Here is a 26,655-nt window from a genome sequence, read left to right on the forward strand (position 1 = left end):
TGGAATGCTTCGAGGATTCTTTGTGCAACGAAGAGAGAGCAGAGGTAGAATTGAATTCGCTAAAATCGCATATAGAGTATCTTGGAGCCACCAAGACAGATTTGATCAACAAGTTGAAAACTAAAAATGCTATAATAGAATTGATACAAACTGAGAATAATTTCTCAGGGAATAGTGAGAATATAAATTCAGATTTAGAACAATTCACAGCTGAAGATAAAAGTTTTATAACACCTAGCAACACAGCTAAGCCTAGAAAAATGCAGAGGGATATTAAGTCAGTTGAGAACGAGAATAGATTTTCTGTTTTATCATCAAATGAATTGTCTGTTTCGACACCTCATGTACTGCAGGTTGTTGCTCAGGTTCACAGGCCAGCATCCCAAATTCAATGTGATCGAATGAGCATTCCTCCATGTAATAAACCCAGGCGAGTTGATAAGTCTGTGTCGGGGATGAAAAAGCGAAATTAAATAGTGATATTATCTGATAGTCAGGGTAGATACCTTTCCAGATATGTTCAAGCACTTAAGGATAATAATTATGACTGCTTTGTGCACACACAGTCTAGCTCTAAATTAAAGCAGGTGATTGAGGGAGGAAAGTGTTTTATAAAAAATATGACTGAGGAAGACTACGTGGTCATTCTGGCAGGAAGCAACGACATGCATGCGCATGAACCCAGTCAGCTGACTATAATGCAAGGCCTTGATGCTTTGTTTTCTCTACCTAATCGGACAAATGTGATTTTACACACGATTCCATATCGTTTTGACAACACTGCCCTCAACGATGACAACGATGACTTTACTTTGCCAATTCACTTATCAGAAATATATTGGAAAAGTATAATGGAAAACTAAATGTAATCCTCAAAGACACAAGTCAATATTTGAAACGCAGGTGCTTTACATGACATGGACTTCACTATAGCAGAATGGGGAAAAAGATCATTTGCGAGGAAATTTTCAAAAGTATTGGAAACTCAAGGATTTTATATGAAGCTGCTCAAAGTAGGAGTTTGGTCCGTTCGACAGAAATTGAATCTGTCCAGGACAGTGTTGCGGTGCGTTCTGAGGCGGTTACTGATGATGACTCCATCGTGGAATCTCACCCACTTGCCAGGAGCTACAATGTTTCTCATTCACTCCAAAAGATTCAACAACTAACAGCGGTGATCATCGTTTTGTAGTACTAAGTGAAGCGGGAAACGTGAATGACTCTTTAATTTTGAACATTATAACTGCTCAATCACATTACGAGGAATTTTTTAGACATATCTCTATAACTGATCAACACGATCAAAACAACACAGAACGTGGAATTTGTTCACGGTCTGGAAAGTGTTTAGGATTTATATGCATGTGCGTTGACAACTGTGATGTGAAGGGATATTTTAAGTATTGATAAAGGGGGTACAACACTTAGCAGTAGATCGGCTACAGGGACAATAATTGGAAAAGGAAGTATAAAAAATATTTTAGGTAGCAGAAATATAAATATTCTCCACCAGAATGTACAGTGTTTATCAAATGAAGTAGGTCTGATTGAGCAAATCATTGTGGATAAAAAACTGGATATTTTATGTCTGACTGAGCATTGGATGACTGATATTGAACTGCAAGTAAATTCTAATCTAAAACAACTACAATTAGTTACTGGATACTGCCGCACAACACGAATGCATGGTGGGGTAGCCATTTATTCAAAATATAGACCTTCGCAGTAAAAATCATTAAAATACATAAATAATATTTCTGTAGAGCTGGACTGCGAATTAGAAGGTGTAGAATTTTCAAATATTGATAATATAGTCATTACTGTATCGTAGTCAAGGACATTTTGAAACTTTTTCTAAAATAATGGAATTAGCTCTTAGTAACCTGTATAAGAAAAACCGAAAGTCAATAGTATGTGGGGATTTCAACTTACATTTCAATTCAAATGACAAGCAGGCAGAACTCTTTGTTAATTTGTGCAGTATGTATGGATTTGAAATTAGGTTTATGAGCCGACTAGGGGGGCCAACTGTCTCGATAATGTTTTTGCATCCAGCTTCCAAGACAATTTGAGTGTACAAATAAGTAACTGCCATGTTGCGACCCAGTATCGCGTTAGCTCTCATACAGTGCAGACGTACTCGTAGTGTAGTGCAGTAGAAGTAGTGAGTCAGCAGTTGATTGTTCACGGTATTTAAGTGGAACAAAACATTGCATCAAATTTCGGTTAAAATCCGCCGTCTTTATGCAATCGAAGTGACCTACTTTCGCGCGGCCTTCAATTTTCGTTCGCGCTCGCGTTTCCGCGATCGTGAGTGAGTACGAGGGCTTTTCGAAAAGTATGTTCGCAAATTATTGACTATGGCTACGTCAAGTGGAAAATTGTTGAAACTACCCAGTTTTCTTGCCCCGGAGTTTGAAGAGCAAGAAGACGAGGAAAGCAACATCGAGAACATGGACACCACCAAACCATCAGAGATCCAGTGTTCACCGGATCGTTATATTAAATCAAATAAGCTCCATTCAGCCGCCGAGCATGCACTCTTCATCGCCTGGAAGGAGTCGGATGAGAAGAGAAAGCAGCTAGAGAAGAGCAACGTAGAACTTCAGCGGAGAATTGAAGACTTAGAATTGCGATTTCAAAAAATAGAACAGAACATTCAACAACCATGCAGTCCAGCAGTTGCTGAAAACTACTCAACTAATGAGGAGGAGTTGGCAAAAGAGACTGAGTGGATCAGGGCCCGTAACAAACGTACTACAAAGAAGAGGAAACTAAATAGTACTTTGTCTCCTGAACCAAAGAATGAGCCTACTGGTAACCATCGTCAGTTGAACAAAATCACCTCATTGCAGAAGAATAAAGGTGAGGAAGTAAAGAACAAGAAGAAAGAAACGCCACCGCCACCAATCATAGTGGATGGTATAAAGAGCCTGGAGTCTCTTCATAAAAGTTTGAAAAAAGTGACTTCAGATGAAAAATTTAGAATAAAGCTCTTGAGTAGAGAGACTTTCAAAGTAAATTCAGTAGATTCAGAAACGTACAGAAATATTACAAAAGAATTAATCAACGATGGTTTCAACTGGCACTCGTATGAAAACAAACAGGTGAGACCCATAAGAGTGATGATAAAAAAACTTCATCACTCCTGTAGTATAGAATCCATAATGGAGGACTTAAAGGCTAAGGGATTGCTAGTGGTAGATGTAGTGAATAAGTTGAAGTGGAAAACTAAAGAACCATTAGACATGTTCATGGTTTCGTTCAGCGCAGAAGAGAATGTTAAGAAGGTTTTTGAACTTAAACATATTCTGGGTTGCAGAGTAGAAGTTGAAGCATTGAAGAAAGTTAATCTAATACCTCAATGTAAGCGTTGCCAGGCTTTCAACCACACTCAGGCTTATTGCAACAAGGAGGCCAGATGTGTGAAGTGCGCTGGAAAACATGCATCAAAGGAGTGTACGAAACCTAGTGAAGCACTACCGAAATGCATTCATTGTGGTGAAGCTCATCCTGCAAGCTACCGTGGTTGCTCTGTAGCAATTGAGTTACAAAAAATACGTAACTCGAGTAGGGTAGCCAGTAAGAATATAACATCAAAAAATGTTGTCGATTCTCAGGCTCGGAATGTGGCTAATTCTCAAAGTAGGCCCACTCAACATCAAAGTAGGCCCACAGAAAAGAGAATGACTTTCGCCGAAATCGTATCCAAAGAAAATAAATCGCAGATGAAGAAAAATGAAGAAGTAAAAGACACCTCACAAATCCTACAGCTCATCTTATCTAAACTTGATAAACAAGAGAAAATAATTTCATCCCTTCAATCTCGCATCGAGAAATTAGACAATAATAGACAACAAAAACCAAAATGATTCGTTCACTAAACATAATGGAATGGAACGCAAATGGACTCTTACAACGACAACTGGAATTGGAAGCAGTTCTAAACATAGATAATGTAGATATTTGTCTCATTTCTGAGTCTCACTTTACAAAACAGTCCTACATAAAATTTAAAGGTTACAGGACCTACCACGCCTTACATCCCAACAATGTTGCGAGAGGGGGGAGTTCAATCATAATCAAAGAGAGCATTCAGCATAATGAACACGTTAAATTAGAAACTGAACGAATTCAATTGATAGGAGTATGTGTGGAAGCAGTTAATTATCGATTTGTAGTTGCAGCTGTCTACTGTCCTCCTCGATATTCATTCAGAAAAGAAGATCATCTATCAATGTTTGATATGTTGGGAACGAGATTTATCCTTGGCGGTGACTTCAATTCAAAACACATTCATTGGGGATCACGATTAACAACTCATAAGGGCAAGGTACTTTACGAAGCTGTAAGAGAGTCAAGATGTGAATCTCTTTCAACTGGAAAACCAACTTATTGGCCTACAGATACAAGTAAGATACCTGATCTCATAGACTTTTTCATAATCAAAAACATTTCAGTAAACTATTTGCAAGTAGAGGAAAGTTTTGATCTCAATTCAGACCACTCTCCAATTATTCTGAAGTTGAGTGACACTATTTTACAAAAACAAAATAATTATCCCACACTAGTTAATAAGTATACAGATTGGGATGGCTTTCAGCAAGTGTTGGAGGAAAGAATTAACCTGAATTCACCATTAACAACTGCAGATCAAATAGATGAGGAGCTGGAAAAATTTGTTACTGATATACAACAGGCAGCCTGGTGTAATACTCCGCAGACTAGGAAACGAAGAACAGTAGGAAATAATTATCCATTGGAAATAAGAGAAATGATTGCAGAGAAAAGAAGAGCTAGAAGGAGGTGGCAGCATTCACGTTCTCCTCAAGATAAAAGATTACTGAATACTCTCACACAGGAACTGAAAAGAGAGATACAGTTTATTAAAAATGAATCTGTCAACAAGATACAAGACTGGACCAAAAAGTGGAGAATGAAGCTCAATGAGGAAAAGTCGATTCATGTTAACTTCACCAACAAGAGAGCTGTGTACCTTCCAATCAACATCAATGGAATTAATATACCACATGAAAATCAAGCTAAATACCTAGGTATGACTCTTGATGCTAAGCTTCGCTGGAAAGAGCATGTCAAAAAGAAAAAAGAAGAACTGAACATAAAATACAAGAAATTCTACTGGCTTATTGGAAGAAACTCATCACTTTCAATACCAAACAAATTGCTCCTCTACAAGCAGATCTTCAAACCTGTTTGGACCTATGGAATACAACTATGGGGCTGCACCAAACAGAGCAACGCCACCATCATACAAAGATTCCAGAACAAGGTGCTCCGAAACATCGTTGATGCTCCCTGGTATGTGCGGAACAGCGACATCCATAGGGACCTGGGAGTCAACATGGTATCCTGTGAGATTCAAAGGTATGCAGAAAGTCATGAAGAACGGCTCCACCAACACACGAACGTCGAAGCAATCCAGCTGCTAGACAACGGAGGGTTGGTGCGGAGACTGAAAAGAAGGAAACCATTTGAATTGGTGTGCAGTGAAAGTGGTGTCTAGTGAAAAAGCAGAGCAGTGATTGAGTGAAATCTAGCTTAAGTAGTACAGTTAATAGATGTACATAATAATTATTAGTAGGTAGCAGTAAGAAATTCTAAAGAGAGTTTCACTGTAGTCCATATTATATACAATTAGTAAATTAGGTTTGATAAAATTTGCTCATTAGTCTCAAGACTAGATAGCAATAGTAATGTGATAAAAAAAAAAAAAAAAAAATGTTGCGACCACTTAGGTCAGCTTATCTCAATAGAATCAGTAAATTGCAGTGAATCTATTAAAAAAGTGTTAACCAAAAGTGTTCTGATATGACCAATAGAAAATTCACAAAAATCAATGAGAGTAGTATTAATGTATTTAGATGTCACCTGTTGAAGGAGAGCTGGTCATATATAACTTATGATAGAGATGTGGATACTAGCTTTAATGTTTTTCTAAATACCGTGATATATTATCATGATCCAAGTTTCAACATGATTAAGAAAATTAAATCTAACTCGAGAACAGCTAAGCATTCAAATAATAAAAGTAACTGGTACACTCTGGAGTAGAAAGAGCAGAAAAATAGGTTGGACTTTCTGTACTTTCTTTCTAGAACACACTCCGATTATAGATGTTTGTATAATAGAGAAAAAAGGGTTAATAGACTAATGATAAGAGATGCAAAGAAATCGGCAATAGAAAATTCGGAAAATAAGTCTAAAATGCTTTGGAAAATTGAAAATAAGAGTAAACAAAAAAAGAGGAGCTACTGCAGATAAATAATTATATCTCCTGATAAATTTAATTAGTTTTTTGTAAATACAGCAGAAGAAATTAAGAAAAAACTTTTAAAAAATTATAGAGTAACAGCAGCTAAGCTACTAGAAAAGAAGAAAATTCCTGAGTGTATTCAAAAGTTAGATTTAAGCCTATAACTGAGAATTGTGTTTTAGAAGTTGTGAAGCATATGTTTTCAAAGAACAGTAAGGATCACTATGGGCTGTCCAATGCTCTAATAAAAAATATTATAGATTGTATTCTAACCCCGTTCACAAATGTTGTAAATAAAATCATTGCTGAAGGGAAATTCCCCACTGCTCTCAAAATCACTAAAGTTATACCGGTTTTCAAGAAGGGCAAACATGAGGAGATTACAAACTTTAGGCCCATTGCTTTAGTCCCTATTTTTTCAAAAATAATTGAAATTCTACTTGGAAAGCAATTTTGTATATTTTTTGAGGAAAATGACTTGCTCTGTGTTACGCAGTTTGGTTTCCGGAAAGGCCTCTCAACCACCCATGCGCTGATTAAATTGGTAGAAGAAATTCTGGACTGTTTAGAGAGAAATGTTCTGCTGCTGTGTCATTTGGCGACCTCAGTAGAGCTTTCGAATGTGTATCACATGAAATCCTGCTAGCAAAGTTGAAGCACTTACAGGTTGAAGGATTAGCCCTGGAGTTATTCTCCAGCTATTTGCAGAGCAGATCTCAATATGTATGTGTAGATGGTAAGAGCGCCTATATGCAGATGACACCACAGTTCTCAATAAGCATTCAGATGACACTCAGGCTGTGGCACTATCTGAGTCTAATTTGAAGGTAGTTCAAACTTGGTTGAATGCTAATGAGCTGCTTCTCAATGCAGATAAAACAACTACTATCACCCTTGGGGTTTAAAATAGATCTGTATTCAATAGAACAAATGATAAGTTTCAGAATTTTTTGGGAATCATTGTAGACTCTACTCAACTTGGACTCATCACATTGCTAGTTTGAAAAATTAGTTGAGCAGCAGTATGTTTGCCCTCAAGCGACTTTGTGGTGAGCTGGACCAGGATGGCATTCGTCAGGCCTACTTTGGCATTTTTCATTCTCATATTCAATATGGCCTAATAGTTTGGGGTTGTGCAGCACAAGCGCAAGATATATTTCTAATGCAGAAAAAGGCTGTCAGTCATTTCCAGAGCTCCATTTCGTGAGCATTGTAGAGAAATTTTCAATAATTTGCATATATTAACACTCTTTTCATTATATATATATATATATATATATATATATATATATATATATTACAATGCTTACTGTTCTTAAAAGCTAATCCCGATAAAATGGAGTTGAGAAGTTCTACACACACACACATAATACAAGATCTAGTCAATCTTTGATCTTTGAATGTAGCAAGAAGCAGACTCCACAAGACAGATCAGGGCCCCACTATTGCCGCGATCAGACTTATGAATAGGCTTCCCATTGAAATAAGGCAGCTTAATTACAGAAGGTTTAGAAATGTATTCGAAATATTCCTTGTAAATAATCACTTCTACTCTGTTGAAGAATTTATGGAAAAAAAGTTTTACTCAAGGGATTTTTAAATGAATAAATAAAAGGATTGCATATGAATAAGGTGAATTTGAGTCCAGAGTACCTACTGTGGCTATTTATTGTTGTGTTGTATAAACCCTATTTTTATTGTGTTGACTGGCCTATATGTCAAATTGTGATATTCTATTGAAGCTAATAAAGATATTCTATTCTATTTAAAATTTGCTACAAAGTGATCATAATTTAGCGAAAAGTGCAAAAAGTGTGCACTTTGTAACAAAAAGTAACTAGTGGAAAAAGTAACAATACTGCTTAGAAGAGTGCTGATAACTCCCTTTAACTAGAGCTACAGATATGAATAATCATATTTGAAATATGCAACAAAGTGATCATAATTTAGCCAAAAGTGAAAAAAAGTTATCGTAAGCGATAGATTTGTCCTACAATCTTTTTTAATAATATAGCACGACTTTTCGATCCTTCTGTATTTTTATTGGAAATTACAGAAAGCAAAAAAATATATACATTAGAATGCAACAAAATCATATGTTTTGTGGACATTTTTTATTCAATTTATAATTACATCCTGAACATCTGAAAATAAGACAGAGGATAAGTCAAAAAAGAGAAACCTTGGGAAGGTTCTCAACACATGAAAATCACAATGATAAACTTATTTGATGTTATAAGAAATGAATAATAGTCTCTCAATTACTCACTATTACTGGAGCAATCCTCATTGGCATGTAGTATATTCGACTTCTTCGTGTGTAGGAGTTTGCGTATGAACCCTGGTGGGGGCACATTGTTCGGCTTAAGCACAAACGGTGACAAGCAAGGCTGATTCTGATGTTTCATCGACCTCTCCACTAATGGTACAGCATCAGCCTGCACAAACATGAGTTCTGTAAACATTTGTTCCAAGTTGAAACAATGAATAGGGAAATAGGGCCGAAAATGAGACTTTTCCGGCTCGAAATCAGATTTTAAGTCCGAGGCCGTAGGCCGAGGACTAGAAAAGATTGAGAGCCGGAAAACATTTTTGCCCGTGGTGCGAACGCTATTTTTCGCCACACAGAAAAATAAACATATATATATATATATATTATATATATATATATATATATATATATATATATATATATATTATATCTATAAAAATTAAAACAGGAGACACGATATAAATAGATTGAAAACACTTAAAAACTTACATTAGAAATGGGGGGAATTTTCGGTGGCTGGGCCCCCTTTGTCAATCAACCAGGAAGTGAAGTGGTGCAGATTTGAACATTATTAGAAATGGGGGGAAATTTTCGAAGACTGAGTCTCCTTTCTCAACCGAGCAGACTGCAGTTTTGAATCCAACGGTCGTGTGACCACAGAGTACGCACGGAGAGTCAATTGTAGCAGCAGAGACCACAGATTACGCGGTGCAGACGGATGGAGAGAAAAAGGGTACAGATTCAGAGGACATTATGGGGTATTTAGGGGGCGGTTACAAACGGTATTTAAGTGAGTTATGAATAAGGAAAAGTGTAGCTTATGTATTGATAGAAAGGAGGAGATTTAAAATTAGAAATCAAAAAAGAATTAGACTAAAATTGGAGAAAGGAATTGTAGAATTGAACTTGAATGAAATTTATTTTTCATTTTATATATATATATAATATATATATATATATATATATATATATATATTTATATCTATAAAAATTAAAACAGGAGACACGATATAAATAGATTGAAAACACTTAAAAACTTACATTAGAAATGGGGGGAATTTTCGGTGGCTGGGCCCCCTTTGTCAATCAACCAGGAAGTGAAGTGGTGCAGATTTGAACATTATTAGAAATGGGGGGAAATTTTCGAAGACTGAGTCTCCTTTCTCAACCGAGCAGACTGCAGTTTTGAATCCAACGGTCGTGTGACCACAGAGTACGCACGGAGAGTCAATTGTAGCAGCAGAGACCACAGATTACGCGGTGCAGACGGATGGAGAGAAAAAGGGTACAGATTCAGAGGACATTATGGGGTATTTAGGGGGCGGTTACAAACGGTATTTAAGTGAGTTATGAATAAGGAAAAGTGTAGCTTATGTATTGATAGAAAGGAGGAGATTTAAAATTAGAAATCAAAAAAGAATTAGACTAAAAATGGAGAAAGGAATTGTAGAATTGAACTTGAATGAAATTTATTTTTCATTTTATATATATATATATATATATGAATTAAAACAGGAGACATAAGACATAAATAGATTGAAAACACTTAAAAACTTAGCCTACATTAGAAATGGGGGAAATTTTCGGGAACTGAGTTCGCTTCCTCAACCGAGCAGACTGCAGTTTGAAATCCAATGGTCGTGTGCTCAACCTCCCACATAATTGACCATAATCTTTTAGGTTATTTAGACAAATCAGAATAAAAAATAAAAATACTTGGACAATTTCCTGATATTCAGATTACCTCAGATTTGCTAGAGCTATGACCTTCCTGTTTTGCTTTCGAAAGTGCTTAATAAACCACAGAGGAAATAACCTAGAGGAATAACAGAGGAAATAATTTCATTATTTATTCTGATTTGTCTAAATAACCTAAAAAATTATGGTCAATTATGTGGGAGGTTGAGTTTATACTTTTTTATTCTTTCAAATGACAATAAGATGATATTATTATAAATGTTTTAATTATTATTGAATAATAAACACAAATAATGAAAAGTTTTTTGATCAGCTGTTTTAGCACACTTGAAATTTGGCCAATCTGAATGACCTGAATGTCAACGTCAACAATGCTTGTTGTCGACTTCGGAAGTTTAGGTTAGAAGTTCTATCCTACTCTGAAAATCGAATTTGAATAGTTTATAATATATATCTTATCTGTATTTCATTCATCCAAATAAAATGATAGTATATTATTGCAGAATACTTTATTCAATTCTAGAAGCATTAACTGATTCCATTTCATGAACTATTTGAAAAACGTTCAGCACCATGGATATTGCCCAAGTAGTTCCAAAATTATCCACCAGGTTTCGTGATAAACGCAGTACTATGAGGTTTGAGGTTAGATAATATTATACTCTGAAAATTGAATTTGAATAGTTTATAATATCTTATTTGTATTTCATTCATCCAAATAAAATGATAGTATCTTATTGCAAAATACTTTATTCAATTCTAGAAGCATAAACTGATTCCGTTTCATAAACTATTTTGTAAACAAGTTCACAACAAATCAGAATCAGCTGACTTCAAGGTCATTTTTCGCCCCACTTGGATGTAATGAGCTGGTTTTCGTGCGTCATATGGAGGCCGAAAGTGATTGTTTTCTGACCAGGCCGGTAAAATTTTTACGGCCCTAGGGGTGTAAAATAACCTTGAAGTCAGCTGATTTTGATTTGATGTGAACGTGTTTACAAAATAGTTTATGAAACGGAATCAGTTCATGCTTCTAGAATTGAATAAATTATTTTGCAATAAGATACTATCGTTTTATTTGGATGAATGAAATACAAATGAGATATTATAAACTATTCAAAATCAATTTTCAGAGTATCATAGAATCTAACCTCAAACCTCATAGTACTGCGTTTCCACGAAACATGGTGGATAATGGAATCGGTGGATTGCGGAACGCAATAATATACTATCATTTTATTTGGATGATTGAAATACAGATGAGATATATATTATAAACTATTCAAATTCGATTTTCAGAGTAGGATAGAGCTTCTAACCTAAACTTCCGTTGACACCCAGATTGGCCAAATTTCAAGTGTGCTAAAATAGCTGATCAAAAAGTTTTCATTAATTGTGTTTATTATTCAATAATTAAAACATTTATAATAATATAATCTTATTGTCATTTGAAAGAATAAAAAAGTATAAACTCAACCTCCCACATAATTGAATATAATATTTTAGGTTATTTGGACAAATCAGAATAAAAAATAAAAATACTTGGACAATTTCCTGATATTCAGATTTGCTAGCTATATGAGTTTCAACTTTTGCTTTCGGAAGTGCTTAATAAACAATTATTCTCATATTATATATTGTTTATTTTGGCTTATTTTGGTTTATATATGGCGAAAAATAGCGTTCGCACCAAGGGCAAAAATGTTTTTCCGGCTCTCAATCTTTTCTAGTCCTCGGCCTACGGCCTCGGACTTGAAGACCGATTTCAAGCCGGAAAAGTCTCATTTTCGGCCCTAGGTGCGAAATATACTATTACAGCCCTACGGGCATAAAAATTTTACCGGCCTGGTCAGAAAACAATCACTTTCGGCCTCCATATGATGCAAAAAAACCACCTCATTACATCCAAGTTGGGCGAAAAATCTCTAACATCAGATAGAGTACCTATTTTGGCCAATCCTCAAGATACTCAAGGTAATGTGAGGTTGAGCCACTCAGTACGTTTATGTCTTTTCACGTCAGCTACACCGTTGCACACTATAGTTAGGGATTAGTGAGTATGGATTAAGAAGTTAGTTGAAGATAATGCTAGAGAAAGGTAACGGGTTAGGTCGGCCACTAACAGAACACATATGTCCAGCAAACAAGTTGTGCCACCGGTGAAAGGCTTCGAATAAAAATTTTCAAGGTTAGGTTTTTGTATCTTCGATTTTTTGTTGTATATGCTTTCTTTGCTGCTCAGTTCGAGGTTGAATTATTTCTGTATCTCTATATTTCGAAATTTTTCATAGGTTTATTTGATGTAACAGCTGTTTTTCGTTTGAAGCCTTTCGCATATTCATTCACAGATGTTCGACAAGCTTGTCCTTTCGTTAATAGCCATCCTTAGATTTCTGCTTTTTAATGACAATTCGCTGGTATTATTCAGAATTATTTGATAATTTCAGGCTAAAATATATGATACTGTATCCACTAGACTTTCTGGAAACCCAGTGGATATAGTACCGGTATCAAAAATAATTCTGATGTGTAATTGAATATAAATAATCATATGTAATTATTCTGATGGCCTTCTTTTGAAGTAAATGAACGCTTCTAACACCACTATCTGCACCCCAATGTTCTAGGCCATACATCATAATTCTCTGGAAGAATGTTAAATAGGCAGTCTTCACATCACTTTTAGTACACAAAGCATAAGCAAAGCATAAGTTCTCTCAATAAGAAGATGACTCTGAATAGCTTCCTGCAAATGATTTGTCCAGGTTATTTTGGATCCAGATGAAACCATGAAATGCAACAATTTTCTCCTGATCGTTGCATAATAGGAACTTTTCGATACAGGTTCTACGTTATAACCCGGTTTCATCAATCAGGTTCGATTATTGAACCATAATGATTGGATATCTGTTTTTTGGCGAGACCTTATGTATATTCTATATTGTACCATCTTGCTAAATGAAATTGATTGATTGTTTAAAAAATAAAATTAAATTAAATTTAAAAAAAATTAAAATTTAAAATGTAAATTTAAATTAAAAAATTGAAAATTTAAAAAGTATCAATAAAGATATGAATTTTTAAAAAATTTAAATTAAAAATTTTATTTTGAAATTAAATTTTATTGATTGTTTAAAATGAAATTGATTGATTGTATAAAAAATGTTCGAGGTGCTATTTTCGGCGAATATAGCATAGTACATCTTCAGATTGAAAGCATTACGTGAACTTTATATAGTGCCTCATAATTGACAGAAGCGAAGCTGAGATCTTAGTTTCGATTCGATCGGCTTTTGTCTGTTTGTTTGTACCGCAGTTACAGTCGCAGTTATTGTCCGATTTGGATGAAATTTGGTATGCAAGTTCATTGAAACAAGGCGCAGAAACGTATGTGTAACGATTTTTGACGAAACCTCTGGGTTTTTTGTAATATTTAAAAACCCACAAACTAACCTCAATCCAGAAAGGATGTGTCTTTGAAGATACAGCAATCCATTCCCATACTTTTTCGCATCTATTGTTACGAGCACATGGTGGTCGAGTCGGTTAGACCGTGGTCTGTCACACTGTGGGACCTAGGTTCAATTCTCGTTCCTACCTTTTTTTTGCAGATGATACTAATATTGTTTTATCTTATTCTAATAATATATCATAATAAAATAAATTATTATGATTAGCTAGAATAATTAAATTGAATCACCTTATTATTATTATTAAATTGATTTATCAAATTAATTGGATAAATTATTTTAAAAAAATCTTTATTGTATTGGAGTCCAATACTGCAGTTGTAGAGAAAAATTTGTATGTAAAGGCAAAAAGGTAATTTTTTTCCTTTTTGTGTAGTTGAGAAGTTGATATTGTGGTAATTATTCACATAAAATTAAAAAGACCAAGAAATTGTCAAAAAACCAAAGATTTATTGATACTTAGAAAGACCGGTTTCGGTAATTACACCATTGTCAATCTCTGATAAACTCTGATAATGACCGAAACCGGTCTTTCTGAGTATCAATAAATCTGTGGTTATTTTGACAATTTCTTAGTCTTTTTCATTTAAAAGGTATGTATTTGATATAGGCTAAAGGTAAGTCCTTGATAAGTCCGGTGTCCCTGGAAACAGTGTCTCTAGCACTTTCAATGGAGAGAATAATAGATGACATGGCTAAATCTTCACAATATACTGTACTTACTGTACTGGCCCTTCTCATTAGATTGAAAGTTGTATTCATGAGCGAGGTCTACTGTTCGCAGAACTACTAGTAATAATTGTTTATTGCCAAAATAAATACATGTTATAAGTAGAATAATGTGTCATCTAGTTTTAGTATGATCGTTACCCATTTTCAAGTTTCAAAAATTTAAAGTAAAGTACATTAACGAATGGTTTTTGTTGGTGGGGAGTCCCTTGCGGGAAGGTCCCACCTGAATATATTATTTAAACCATCAATGGGCCTTTAGACTGTAATACTTCAGCCGGGACCGACAATTCAACGTGCTCAACCGATAAGACGGGAGTAACCTGGTTAAAAACTTCTGGTGATAAGAAAATAGTTCATCATGTTCTACAGTAGAAATAACGGATGGATCTATAATACCAATTTAAGCCTACTATAATTTGAAAAGCATTACGAAAATATTAAAAGCTTGGTCTTTCCATGGGTCCATAAGGAAGGAACATAACTTTATTTCTATTTATTCGAATCTATTCTGACAATAGACGAGAATAAAGCTATAGAGATTGGAAACTTGAAATATTTTCGTTATAGAATTATGACTAACCTCCTGATTATCTTCACCAACAAAAAGATTCCGCTCCAAGCAAGGATTGCGCCCCTGATGTGGTTGAATGATAGGATTAACCACAACCCTACTGTTTGAATCTTTCCATGCATCTGAAATTCATTCAAAATCAGACTCATTTGATTTTCCCAAGATTATAAACAAATAATTAAAATATAATACACAGAATTGGATTATAAATGAAAGGATTAGGTCACAGCTGACTCTGGCAATGCCATGGTCACTAGGTCCAAACAATGTCTAGTTTCAACCTGGCAGATAACCGTGAATTACTATTTTTGACAGTTATATTAGTTCAACCCGGAAGAGTTGGCAACAGATCTAAATGCTTTCTATTATAGATGGCTGTGATTGAATGCATTTTAATTTAAAAACAACTATAAATATAAACAGTATATTTTGTACACTGAAACAGACACATATTAGAAAGCAAGAACATGTGCAGAGGATGAGAAAAGCAGTCCAACGATAACTGGAACGTTCTGCTAGTCGCCATTCACACATTCTATTGAATTGGGGATTTCAGTCCGCAGTTTGATAAGGATTTCGAGTTTCGATTTGAAGTTTCATCCTTTCAAACTAATAATTGCTCAATAATTACGCCCAGCAGACTACGACAACCGACACAATTTGTTTGAGCAAAAATGCTTACTCATATCCCTCCAAAGCTTTCTTTAGTATTGACAAGACACATTTTCATCTCAATACATGAGTGAATAAATACTTCCCTTACTGGGATAGAGAAAAACTTTGAATTATCCATGAAAAAACCGCAAAATAACGAAGTATTGATGAAGTTCCAATACCCCGCGATATGTGTGGAAGATCTGCTAAAACTTAAGGAGACGGAAATCATCTTCAACAATGTATTGATGCTAATGGCAACCATCTTCAGGACATTATTTTCAAAACCAAATCAATGTAAAATGTGCAGATTCACCGATTTAAAACATAAAAAACAAATCTTCTCTATTTAAAAATAAAAATCTCAGTACCCTTTTTGAATTATTTAATCACAACATGTTTCGGACATTGATGCCATTTTCAAGTGATATGAAGTAAATAAATAAATACTGCTGGAAGATTCTTATTTTGATCATATGTTAGTGTATTCATATGATTTTATGAACTAAAACTTCTCTATTTATCCTAATTGACTTTTTATAGCTCATTAGATCTCCTTAATCGGTTCTTCGCATTCTGTACAATTCCTAATACCGAATTAAAAAGTCTTCCATAGAAGCCTCCAGCCCTATTTTGCGATTACTCTTCTTTTCACTCACTGCACTTGATTATTTTCTTTCTTCATTATTATAACAAATACAATTCACTCGACTAACACTACACCAACTCATAGGGCTTTGTTCTCTTTGATTTCCTTGAGAGTATAGTGAGTGTTGTCTAGTGGTTGACACACATAGTGAGTGATATATTGTATTGATATTTTACACATAATAATTTATTCTTTTCTCAAACAAAATAATTATATTGATACTCAATAATATTATGTTCTCAAACATCAACTAATTAAACTTATATTGTTTGTTTGGGTTTGTATGTCCTTAACTAAAGAGTTAACTAACTGAGGAGTTAATTATCATTCTTTTTTATCAGAGAGAAGGAAGATTTATTTTAAAATAGGTTGATGAAATTCATGAGAAGTTTCTCTTAGTATTAAATCTACAAATTCCATGTTCTTCAGTCTATATCTAAAGGCAATTTCGAAGATAAAAAGTTATTTTTTGTATTTGTTTGCTTTCTTTCCTGCTTGCCAAATACGGCACAGTGGCGTGGGCGGCTTGAGCCTCACAGGGAGTTCACAGATTTTCTAAATCGCTGATTTAGCCTATATTCGGACGTGTAAATAAAAAATCTTATCCTTAAGTACAGGTCACTGGTCTCTGATAGTATTGGTTTAGTATTTTTTCATGCTTGGTTTTTCAATTTCCTTATTCATAAGCTAAATAAAACTGCTAACTGCTACTATCTCTCGTATTTTGTTCTGAGAGTGATAAAATAGTCATATTCATGTCATTACCATTTATAATTCTATTATAAGATTGCTAATTTAAGTGTTATTTCATCGCGCACGGATCTATAGTCCATGCGGGGAAACAAATTCCATTGATCATATTATTTTGATTTGTTTGCTTGGAAATAAAAAAATGAATTGAATTGATGCTTGTTGCTGCATTTCAACTATATTGTTTACATGCCATTTTTCATTTACTTATGTCTAATGGTAGATTGGTCCTATTTCAGGATGATCCTGCTGGAGATACGATACATTTTTTCACAGTTATTAGTACCATTCACTTATACATTTATATATTATTTCATGTTTTCTTGTTTCAATTACTATTTAACGTTAATATTTAAACCAATACAAATACTTACAGCCAGGAGAAGGTTCTGTGCACTCCGATGGACTATTGGTTAATAGAGTTTCAATTGTTCCTTCAGATAAATTTGATTCAACTGAAAGGAGAAGCAAATTAGTAAGGTTAGTTTGGCTCTTATACAAAGTTGAAACAAATCAACTATTGATTTGCAGCAACATCAGTTCACATCTTCTGGATCAGGCCTACATTAAAAAACATTTCTGGTAGGGGAGTCCTACCAAAAACCGAGAAAAATCAATTGTTTCTTATGCAAGTGTCCAAACATTGCTAAACTTTGTAATTATCATACATTTATCAAAGTGGTAACAGTTGTGCCTAGTGGAAAGTTGTGTGTATATTTTTGGCTTCAAATTTTTCTGAAATAACTCAATTTATTCAAAGTGCGGTGATATTAAGTGCAATATTTAACTATAATTTGGTATTTTAACCATTCTAAATTCAAAAATTTTAGCTCATATATAATTTTGGACAGAACTTTGAACTTTAACTTTCCTCAGTAAGAACATAACCTATTTTTCGGACATTTTATTATTTATCAAAATTTGGGAACAGAATAGTTTTGGGCTATGCCTGTTGTTCTATCCCGATCATATTCATATGATTTGTAATTGTATCAATAAATAAATAAATAAATAAATAAATGAATGAATGAATGAATGAATGTATGTATGTATGAATGAATGAATGAATGAATGATGAATGAATGAATGAATGAATGAATGAATAAATAAATGAATAAATAAATAAATAAATAAATAAATAAACAAATAAATAAATAATAATAAACTTGCTCCAGCTATAGCCCAATCAAATACTACATCGGACCAAACAATAATTAAGGTAATTGATTTTATTGTTTTAATCGGTCCATTTGGGTATAAGTAAGAGTAATCTATGGTTTCCCACCAAAATTTCTGAAGGCATAACTTTTGGCAGCCTGAAAACCAAGAGATTTTGGTACTTTTTTCAGTTTTTTCTCAATATCTCCAAAACCAATTGTTCAATCGATATTTTTGTTCTATTCTTTTTTGAAGAGCATTAAATTCTCTACAATTTTCATTCCCTAAATGTTTCTCTATCTTCAATGGGAAGGGAGTTAAAGCTCGTTGAAAATTGTTAATTTTTTTCCAACTTTGCGAAAAATCCCTAAATTCATGTTTTTTTCCTTTTCACTTCTTATAAAGTGATATGTGGTATTTTTTGATCGTGATTAGAGTATTACTAAGTTGTCATTACAATCACTAATGATAAAGTTGGAACAAAAAAGGTATATTCTAGGGTGGTGATTAAATTTATGAGACTCATGATTTGACGCTAACTTCTTTTGGGTGAATTCAGATCAACTGCTAATTGCTAAAAACGGTCATTGTTGGGAATAAAAAGTGCACGTTATACAGTGTTATAGTGTGAAAATTATAAAGTATTCACTAGAGTAGATTTCATAAAAATAGTCCATTTGAGGATGAAACATCAGAGTGCCTCCTCAACACCCCTCCACCACCACCCAAAACACCAAACGACGTTAACAATTCATCAGGTTAAAATATCAAATATGAATGTACTTTTATTTATAATCAGCGGAAAAATTGATTGGGCACTGCTTCTTCAATCAGAGCTATTCCTGGGAATATTATATTATATTACTAGCCGTCAGGCTCGCTTCGCTCGCCATATCCGTTTAGCCAGACGTTTAGTCTGGACCCCCGACTGAATCGTCCTAACTTATGATAAAAATATGACATAAAATTTCAAATTTGGTAGGTATGTTCAGTTGGCCCTTTAGAGGCGCACTAAGAACGGATTTGGAAAAATTTCCAAAGATATGCCCAAAATCTGCGATTTTCCATCGTTTTTTTAGCGTTCTCTTAGCTTTATCGAGAATAAATAAACAGAAAATGTTCAAATTTAGCTCAGCTAGAGTGTAATAATGTTGCGTTAGAAGAATTTGAAATAACGCCAAAGATACGCCCAAAATTAGCGGTTTTTGCGTTTTCTCAGTTCTTTCATCAAGTAATAGACAGAAAATGTTAAAATTTGGTACAGAGGTTTAGCTAGGGTCTAAAAATTTTGTAATAAGATGACTTTGATATTTAATCAAAGATACGCCCAAAATCAGCGTTTTTCACAGCTTTTCTGCGTTTTCTCAGTACTTTGACTTTCTGATGGGATGAAGCATGCTCAAATGGAAAATGCAGGCGAGCGAAGCGAGCCCGCTGATCTCATTTTTGTACGATCCAGTCGGGGGTCCAGACGGATATGGCGAGCGAAGCGAGCCTGACGGCTAGTTGGTTATATAAGTATTAACAAGAATATATTTTAAGGCCCGGTTGCACGTGAGTCTAATGAATGTAAATGCCAAAGAACGTTGTCATTAAACGAGAAGAACCAATGAACGAATTCAACGATAGTTGAATGACATCGCCTTACGGCGGATACATTTGAATAGAAGAACGTACAATCGGGCCTATGACTGCGTACCATACATTATCTACATTTATCAAAATGAATATGATGAAAAGCTACAACTTCTACTAACCTGTATCATCAGGAGCCAATGTATTGGTGGTAGTAACTGAATTATTGTAGCTGACAATTTGAGCACCCAAATTGAAAGGATAATTTCCATGAGATTCTGGATAGGAAAAAATCATTTATAAGGTTATCTAGATTAACGTAATGGAAAGTCATACTGCATAATAAAAGTCATTTCATACTTCTTGTTGCCATGTGCCCAATACAATTGACAACCATAAAATTTTCCAATTTACACTTGTGAATTTGGTGAATTTGTGAGGCTCCTCCAACAACTATAGGCAAAGAACAATATTACATCCGGTGTACAAACATACTTTTTTCATCAGCGCTCAAGTTTTTTCATATCTTGCACATTGAAGAAATTTAGTTTCTAAGCTATTCTTGTGCATTTTGTTTTAATGATGCACAATTTGATATAGAAGTTCCGTTGTTTTGATGAACATATAACAGCTATCTCAATACATAAATGGAAATGTGGAACAAATCTTCAATATATCCTTCACTAGGTGTACAGGCGATATCTAGTAACTTTGCTATTAAGGCCCTTTGCACACTGGGCCACCATGGAAGCGCTTCCACGGAAGCGCCACCACGTGGTAGCATTGTCTCTTATCTGTCACTACACACTAGAGCCACCAGCCACCAGCCGAGCTTCCAGGAATGTGTTGGCTCGAGCCGCCGATTATGTTAGCCACTGGACTGTCGCGCCACCTAGTCCGCGCTTGATTAGTCAATAATCAAGTATGTCCCATATTGGAAACTTTGATTAAAAACTTTCCCAACATTTTATATTGGTAGCAGCTTAATGAATCATAGGACAATTATATTATGTGATGTTGGCAGAGTACTTCTTCCCCGTCCATTCTTCAACTGATCATGAGTTAACTAGTGAACTGGAGTGATGAGTCAATTGGTGGCTGCGTGGTGGTGGCTTTAGTGTGCAATGCTATCAAATTTCGATGGTGGCGCTTCCGTGGAAGCGCTTCCATGGTGGCCCAGTGTACAAAGGGCCTAATACCAACATGTGAATAATTCTAAAGGTATCCATTTTCTAATGTCACGATGCTAAATGGGAACATTACACGTTTTCCTTGTTATTAATGTTACCTTTTCTCTTACCTTTTGTTACAGCAGAACAACTAATATTGTCTGCTGTACACCGGTGATAACTCATACAAGGGTCATTTTTTTCAACCTCTGATCACATATCTTAAAACACAGAAAAGTGGTAGGGGGCGATTTTCACAGAGCTGAACAGCGTATCAACCCTGTAATCGGTGAAGCGAGATCGTCAATTTTTGTGGAGTTATAGACACAGAAATATAGCCGAAACACTTGAGCCTACCACCAAGTGCTAGTTGCGTTGGTTACTCGTTTTGGCAAGCAAAAGACAAGTTAAGCATAAATTCAACGAAGAATGATTTAAATTTACGCAGGAAACATTATGAGTGATGATTTTGTGCGTGAATGGTTCGAAAAATTAAAGACGTCAGTTGAAATGACTTCCGGAATCAACGTGATCCATGGCAACTCGGCCTCAACGGCTTCTCCAGCAAATAAAATGGGATGAATCCGATCACCCACCATACAAACCTGACTTGGCCACTAGTAACTTATACCTTCTCCCCAAACTCAAGACATGACTTTGAGGGCAGAGCTTCCAAACTAACGAGGAGCTTCAAAACAACGTCATAGCCCACTTGAACTCGATTAGCGACAGCATTCTATAAAGAGGATTTTGGTAGGCTGGTGCAATGGTATAAAAAATGGCTCAACCTTCACAGCAATTATTTTGAAGAGTAATCATAAGTGTAAGTAACTTTTAGTTTAATAATTATTCTTTTATATACATTCGTCTTTAATTTATGGCCAATCGGAGGTTGAAAAAAATGACCTTCGTATGATTCAATTCCAATTTTTGTTAGAGTTTTCTTCTCTAGCATCAACAAACATTCACTTATCTCGTGCGTGTACGAATTTTACGTTTACCGACTTCAGGATTTTGTGATTTGTTAATGTTGATAATTTTTCATAGTAAATAACCCTATTTGAAATCGGATCTACCGCTCTGTATAGTATAAGGAAAATAAGGTACTATTCTTGGGTAGTTGAATCTAAAAATGTTGTGATTTGTTGAAGTTAATTTTTTTCATATTAAATAGCCCTATTTGAAATTGAATCAACAAATCCATATAGTATACCCAAAATAGTGAATTATGACGTTATACAGTTGAATCTTAGGCTTACCTTTTTGTAATAGTTGAGTCAGGTCAGCAAGACGTTCCTCAATGCAGAGCGCCGTAAGCCTAGCCTCCGCATCCTGATCGTAGCAGTCTTCGATAGTCTCTCTCAGTAGGCGAACAGCGCCGTAATCACGCCAGTCCTTCCACAGTGCAGGGAACAGTGGACGCGCTTTGTTGCGGGACACCATTACCTGCATCTGCTCAAAGCTTGGATGCAAACCTGCAATCAGACAGCAAAATGTTGTACAACAGATGTTAGAGAAACGTTCAACACCAAATGTTCGAAAAATGTTCCACATCAAATAAATTAAAAATATTCTATATCAAATGTTTAAAAAATTCTATAACAAATGTTTGAAAAATTTTCTACAAACAAATATATGAAAAATGTTCTAGAACAAATGTTTGACAAAATTTTCTGGGAAAAACTAGAGAGCCTTTAAAGTGTATAGTTAGTTACAAACTGACAATTATGGACACAGTGTGGACAGCCATAATTCAATGGCAAGATAGGCATCGCTAATACTTATGATGATTCACGTTATTTTAATGGAAATTATACCTGATAACGTGAATATTACTCTGTGTTAAACAGCCAACTTTTGTATTCAAGTTTTAGTAGTATAAAAAAGTTTATGATAATTATCATTGATTGTTTTTGAAGGGATATTGTGGTATTTCTCCATAATGAAAAAATGAAACACAGATGTTGTCAATACCACTTTTGTTTTACAAAAGGACGATGGTTTCGGGGCTACGCCTGCCCCATCCTCAGCTAGACTGGTGCTTTTAGTAGGCTACATAAGAATAGACCATGGAGATATATTTCTTATGTAGCCTACTAAAAGCACCAGTCTGGATGAGGATGGGACAGGTGTAGCCCCGACACCATGGTTGTTTTGTAAAACAACATCTGTGTTTCATTTTTTCATAATTATCATTATTAAGAATACATTAGAAAGAGGTAAGATTTCATGTTATCTTGAATTTCGTCCCTTTTGTGGGACATTCAAATATTAATGAAAATATGCTCTGGCGGTTTTTTCTTTATAAAAAGTCCAACACTTTTTAATTCTTGTTAATATCAATTTCATCTTAAATATATTATATTCACCAGGAAAGTAAATCTTTTCATGATCTAATAATACATTTTCATAACCAAGATTAAATATTCAGGTGGTTCCTTTTTTTTGTTTGTTTTATTACGGATGATGCCCACATGAGCTTTTTTTTGCTTGTGCATGGATAATGGGAAGTGCGAGGGTGATTTATGAGATGTTCATAAATCATCTCGATGCCTATATAATATAGTCCATGCCTATTGGATGAGATTCGAACCCCCGACCGACCAGGTAACAAAGGGCGCAACTGAAGGGCGACTCGACTATCGACTATCCTGGCCGGCGAGGATTATAATTCTTAATAGCCTGCAAAAGGTTTGCAAATGGAGCGGAGTTAGAGAAGGATAGAGCTATCTGCTTGTCTCATGACAGACAAGGATGGCAAACCAATGTTAATCAGGATCTGACTGTATAACGTCAACTCTATATGCCATTTAACTCTGATTTTCAAGAATATGTTTATTGATAGTTCAACTTTAGAAGGAATTTCTAATTTGTTTGCAGAATTGATACACTAAAATGTTGATAAGTAATCTGAATAATTTATTGTAGCCTATTCACTCTGATAAGATGAGGAATAGAAAGTTGTGCAATTTTTTGCCATATTTGAAAAGCACAATGTGTCTTCACCAATTATGTAAGCGGGAAAACTATTATAACAAAAGAGAACAGAATAACTAGAACTTTAATTAATGAATCTTTAACATATTTACATTTAAACAAAACAAGATTAATTTGATTATAAAAACATTATTGACATGAATTTTATGGGGAAAGCACTCACTTGCAGCTAATGATGATTCAATCTTTGTGGTTATGAAAATTTCAAGAATAATGATTCAGTAGTCACCTACCTTTTTGAAATGGCTTCCCCCTTTGGCATCCACTGGTTTAATCGCAATTTTAGTATTTTAAAAGAACAAATATTAACTGAACCACTGAGCTCAGAACCCGTCTCCCTTAACAATACAATTATTTTTAAACTGCCCGATATGTGACAGAATAACTGTATTATAAAACGAAACGAAATCTAGCCTTTTTCACTGGGTCAGCCGGACTTGACTCACAGTCCTAACGGAACGAGCTCTCATAACCAAAAGTTAAATTTTGGGTATAAATATAAACTTAGTCAATGCCAAACATGAAAGCCATTTCAAGTACATATTTTTATCTGTCGCACGAGCGGCACGTCTGTTATTAGAAACAAAAGAGAAGCTACGTTAAATTTTGACAACAAATGAAATAAACAATCTTTCTGTCGATGACAAAGCTTGTTCAAAGACAAAAACACTGTTCATTGAACTTTTTAATTTGAAAACTCTAAAATTCTGATCAATATGAGATAAATATATGATTCATATATATGTCCCATATGACCAGGTGACATATTTCACTTGATAATACAGCTTCATTTTCAGTCTATGACTACCGACTATGCATGTCACTTACTGCTTTAACTTCAGAATTTAAAATCCTCCCATGCGGTACTAGTAAAAACAATGCTGATCCCAACAAAAAAATAATAATTCAAATCTCCATGACCTCTAGAAGCTGAGAAAACCTGACATCTAGATAATATTATGTTGTATAGGAAGAAATAATGCTCTTAATCAGTGAGAACTGAGCACTGAAAAGTAGTCAAACTCTTGCAATGAGCTTGATTTAATATGGCACTAAATTATGAAAGAACGGAAAACATGAATGAATGATTGGATTCAGGAAATACACTCACCAACTTCTTCTTGGAATGGCAATGCATATGGCACTACAGTGGCATTATCAACAAAAAGGTCCTGACATCTGGTTCCTAGTTCCCATAATACCAGACCGGCAGCATAGACATCGATTTGCTTCAGCGATGATTCACAGTCTCTCAGGTTGACTGCTCCTTCCAACACTTCAGGAGCCATGTAACGCAGTGTTCCAACCTAAATAAATAAATGAACATTTCATAAATTCAATAATACTTAAAAACAAAGATTGGAAGATACAGATAGCAATTATTCAATTTGAATTATCAATTTATTGAAGATTGGAAGATACAAACAGATAGCAATTATTCAATTTCAATTATCAATTTATTAAAGATTGGAAGATACAAACAGATAGTAAAATTATTAAATTTATTTTTACATTACATAAGAAGTACACATCATTGACAGTAGTCGTAATAGTATATTTCGCACCTAGGGCCGAAAATGAGACTTTTCCGGCTCGAAATCGGTTTTCAAGTCCGAGGCCGTAGGCCGAGGGCTAGAAAAGATTGAGAGCCGGAAAAACATTTTTGCCCGTGGTGCGAACGCTATTTTTCGCTACACAGAAGAGAATAATTGTTTATTAAGCACTTCCGAAAGCAAAAGTGGAAGGTCATAGCTCTAGCAAATCTGAGGTAATCTGAATATCAGGAAATTGTCCAAGTATTTTTATTTTTATTCTGATTTGTCTAAATAACCTAAAAGATTATGGTCAATTATGTGGTAGGTTGAGTTTATACTTTTTTATTCTTTGAAATGACAATAAGATGATATTATTATGAATGTTTTAATTATTATTGAATAATAAACACAAATAATGAAACGTTTTTTGATCAGCTGTTTTAGCACACTTGAAATTTGGCCAATCTGAATGACCTGAATGTCAACGTCAACAATGCTTGTTGTCGACTTCGGAAGTTTAGGTTAGAAGTTCTATCCTACTCTGAAAATCGAATTTGAATAGTTTATAATATATATCTTATCTGTATTTCATTCATCCAAATAAAATGATAGAATATTATTGCAGAATACTTTATTCAATTCTAAAAGCATAAGCTGATTCTGTTTCATAAACTATTTGTGAAAACGTTCAGCACCATGGATATTGCCCAAGTAGTTCCAAAATTATCTGCGTGATAAACGCCTAATTCAGGCGTTAATTATTACTGCGTGATAAACGCAGTACTATGAGGTTTGAGGTTAGATTCTATTATACTCTGAAAATTGAATTTGAATAGTTTATAATATCTTATTTGTATTTCATTCATCCAAATAAAATGATAGTATCATCTTATTATTATTATCCTGTTTGAGGTTTTGCTTGACCACTCTTCCCCTGGGCTCCAACCCCCAAAGGAGAGTGACAAGCGATTTTACCAGAGTGATTGCTCCACATGTTCATGTGGTAAACAATAATACTGGGTCCGTTACCATTAAATCGTTTGCCCTGAGTAGACGTAATGAATCAAGGATGACAGCCTTCTGCATTTGACCTGCGAGTGCAGTAGCAGCTCTCTCACAGGCTGGAATGGTTTTAAGGTTGACCAAAAACG

General features: G+C 34.7%; 1 protein-coding gene across 4 annotated transcripts in view; it reads right to left on the reverse strand.

Moving 5' to 3' along the window:
* Positions 1-26,655, reverse strand: part of LOC111056476 (bone morphogenetic protein receptor type-2) — a 227,279-nt gene that overhangs the window by 183,893 nt on the left and 16,731 nt on the right. For all 4 annotated transcript variants that reach the window (XR_005573289.1, XR_005573290.1, XR_005573288.1 and 1 more), the window contains exons 9-14: positions 25,081-25,276; positions 22,232-22,447; positions 19,986-20,081; positions 17,445-17,525; positions 15,027-15,139; positions 8,544-8,712 (exon numbers count right to left, since the gene is read on the reverse strand). Coding sequence is in view for 1 of the 4 variants with exons in the window: in XM_022343840.2 (XP_022199532.2) it covers positions 8,544-8,712; positions 15,027-15,139; positions 17,445-17,525; positions 19,986-20,081; positions 22,232-22,447; positions 25,081-25,276 (871 nt within the window). In the remaining 3 variants the exon portion in view is untranslated. The remainder of the gene's footprint in view (positions 1-8,543; positions 8,713-15,026; positions 15,140-17,444; positions 17,526-19,985; positions 20,082-22,231; positions 22,448-25,080; positions 25,277-26,655) is intronic.

The sequence above is a fragment of the Nilaparvata lugens genome, chromosome X, assembly GCF_014356525.2.
Source record: "Nilaparvata lugens isolate BPH chromosome X, ASM1435652v1, whole genome shotgun sequence".
Taxonomy (NCBI): domain Eukaryota; kingdom Metazoa; phylum Arthropoda; class Insecta; order Hemiptera; family Delphacidae; genus Nilaparvata; species Nilaparvata lugens.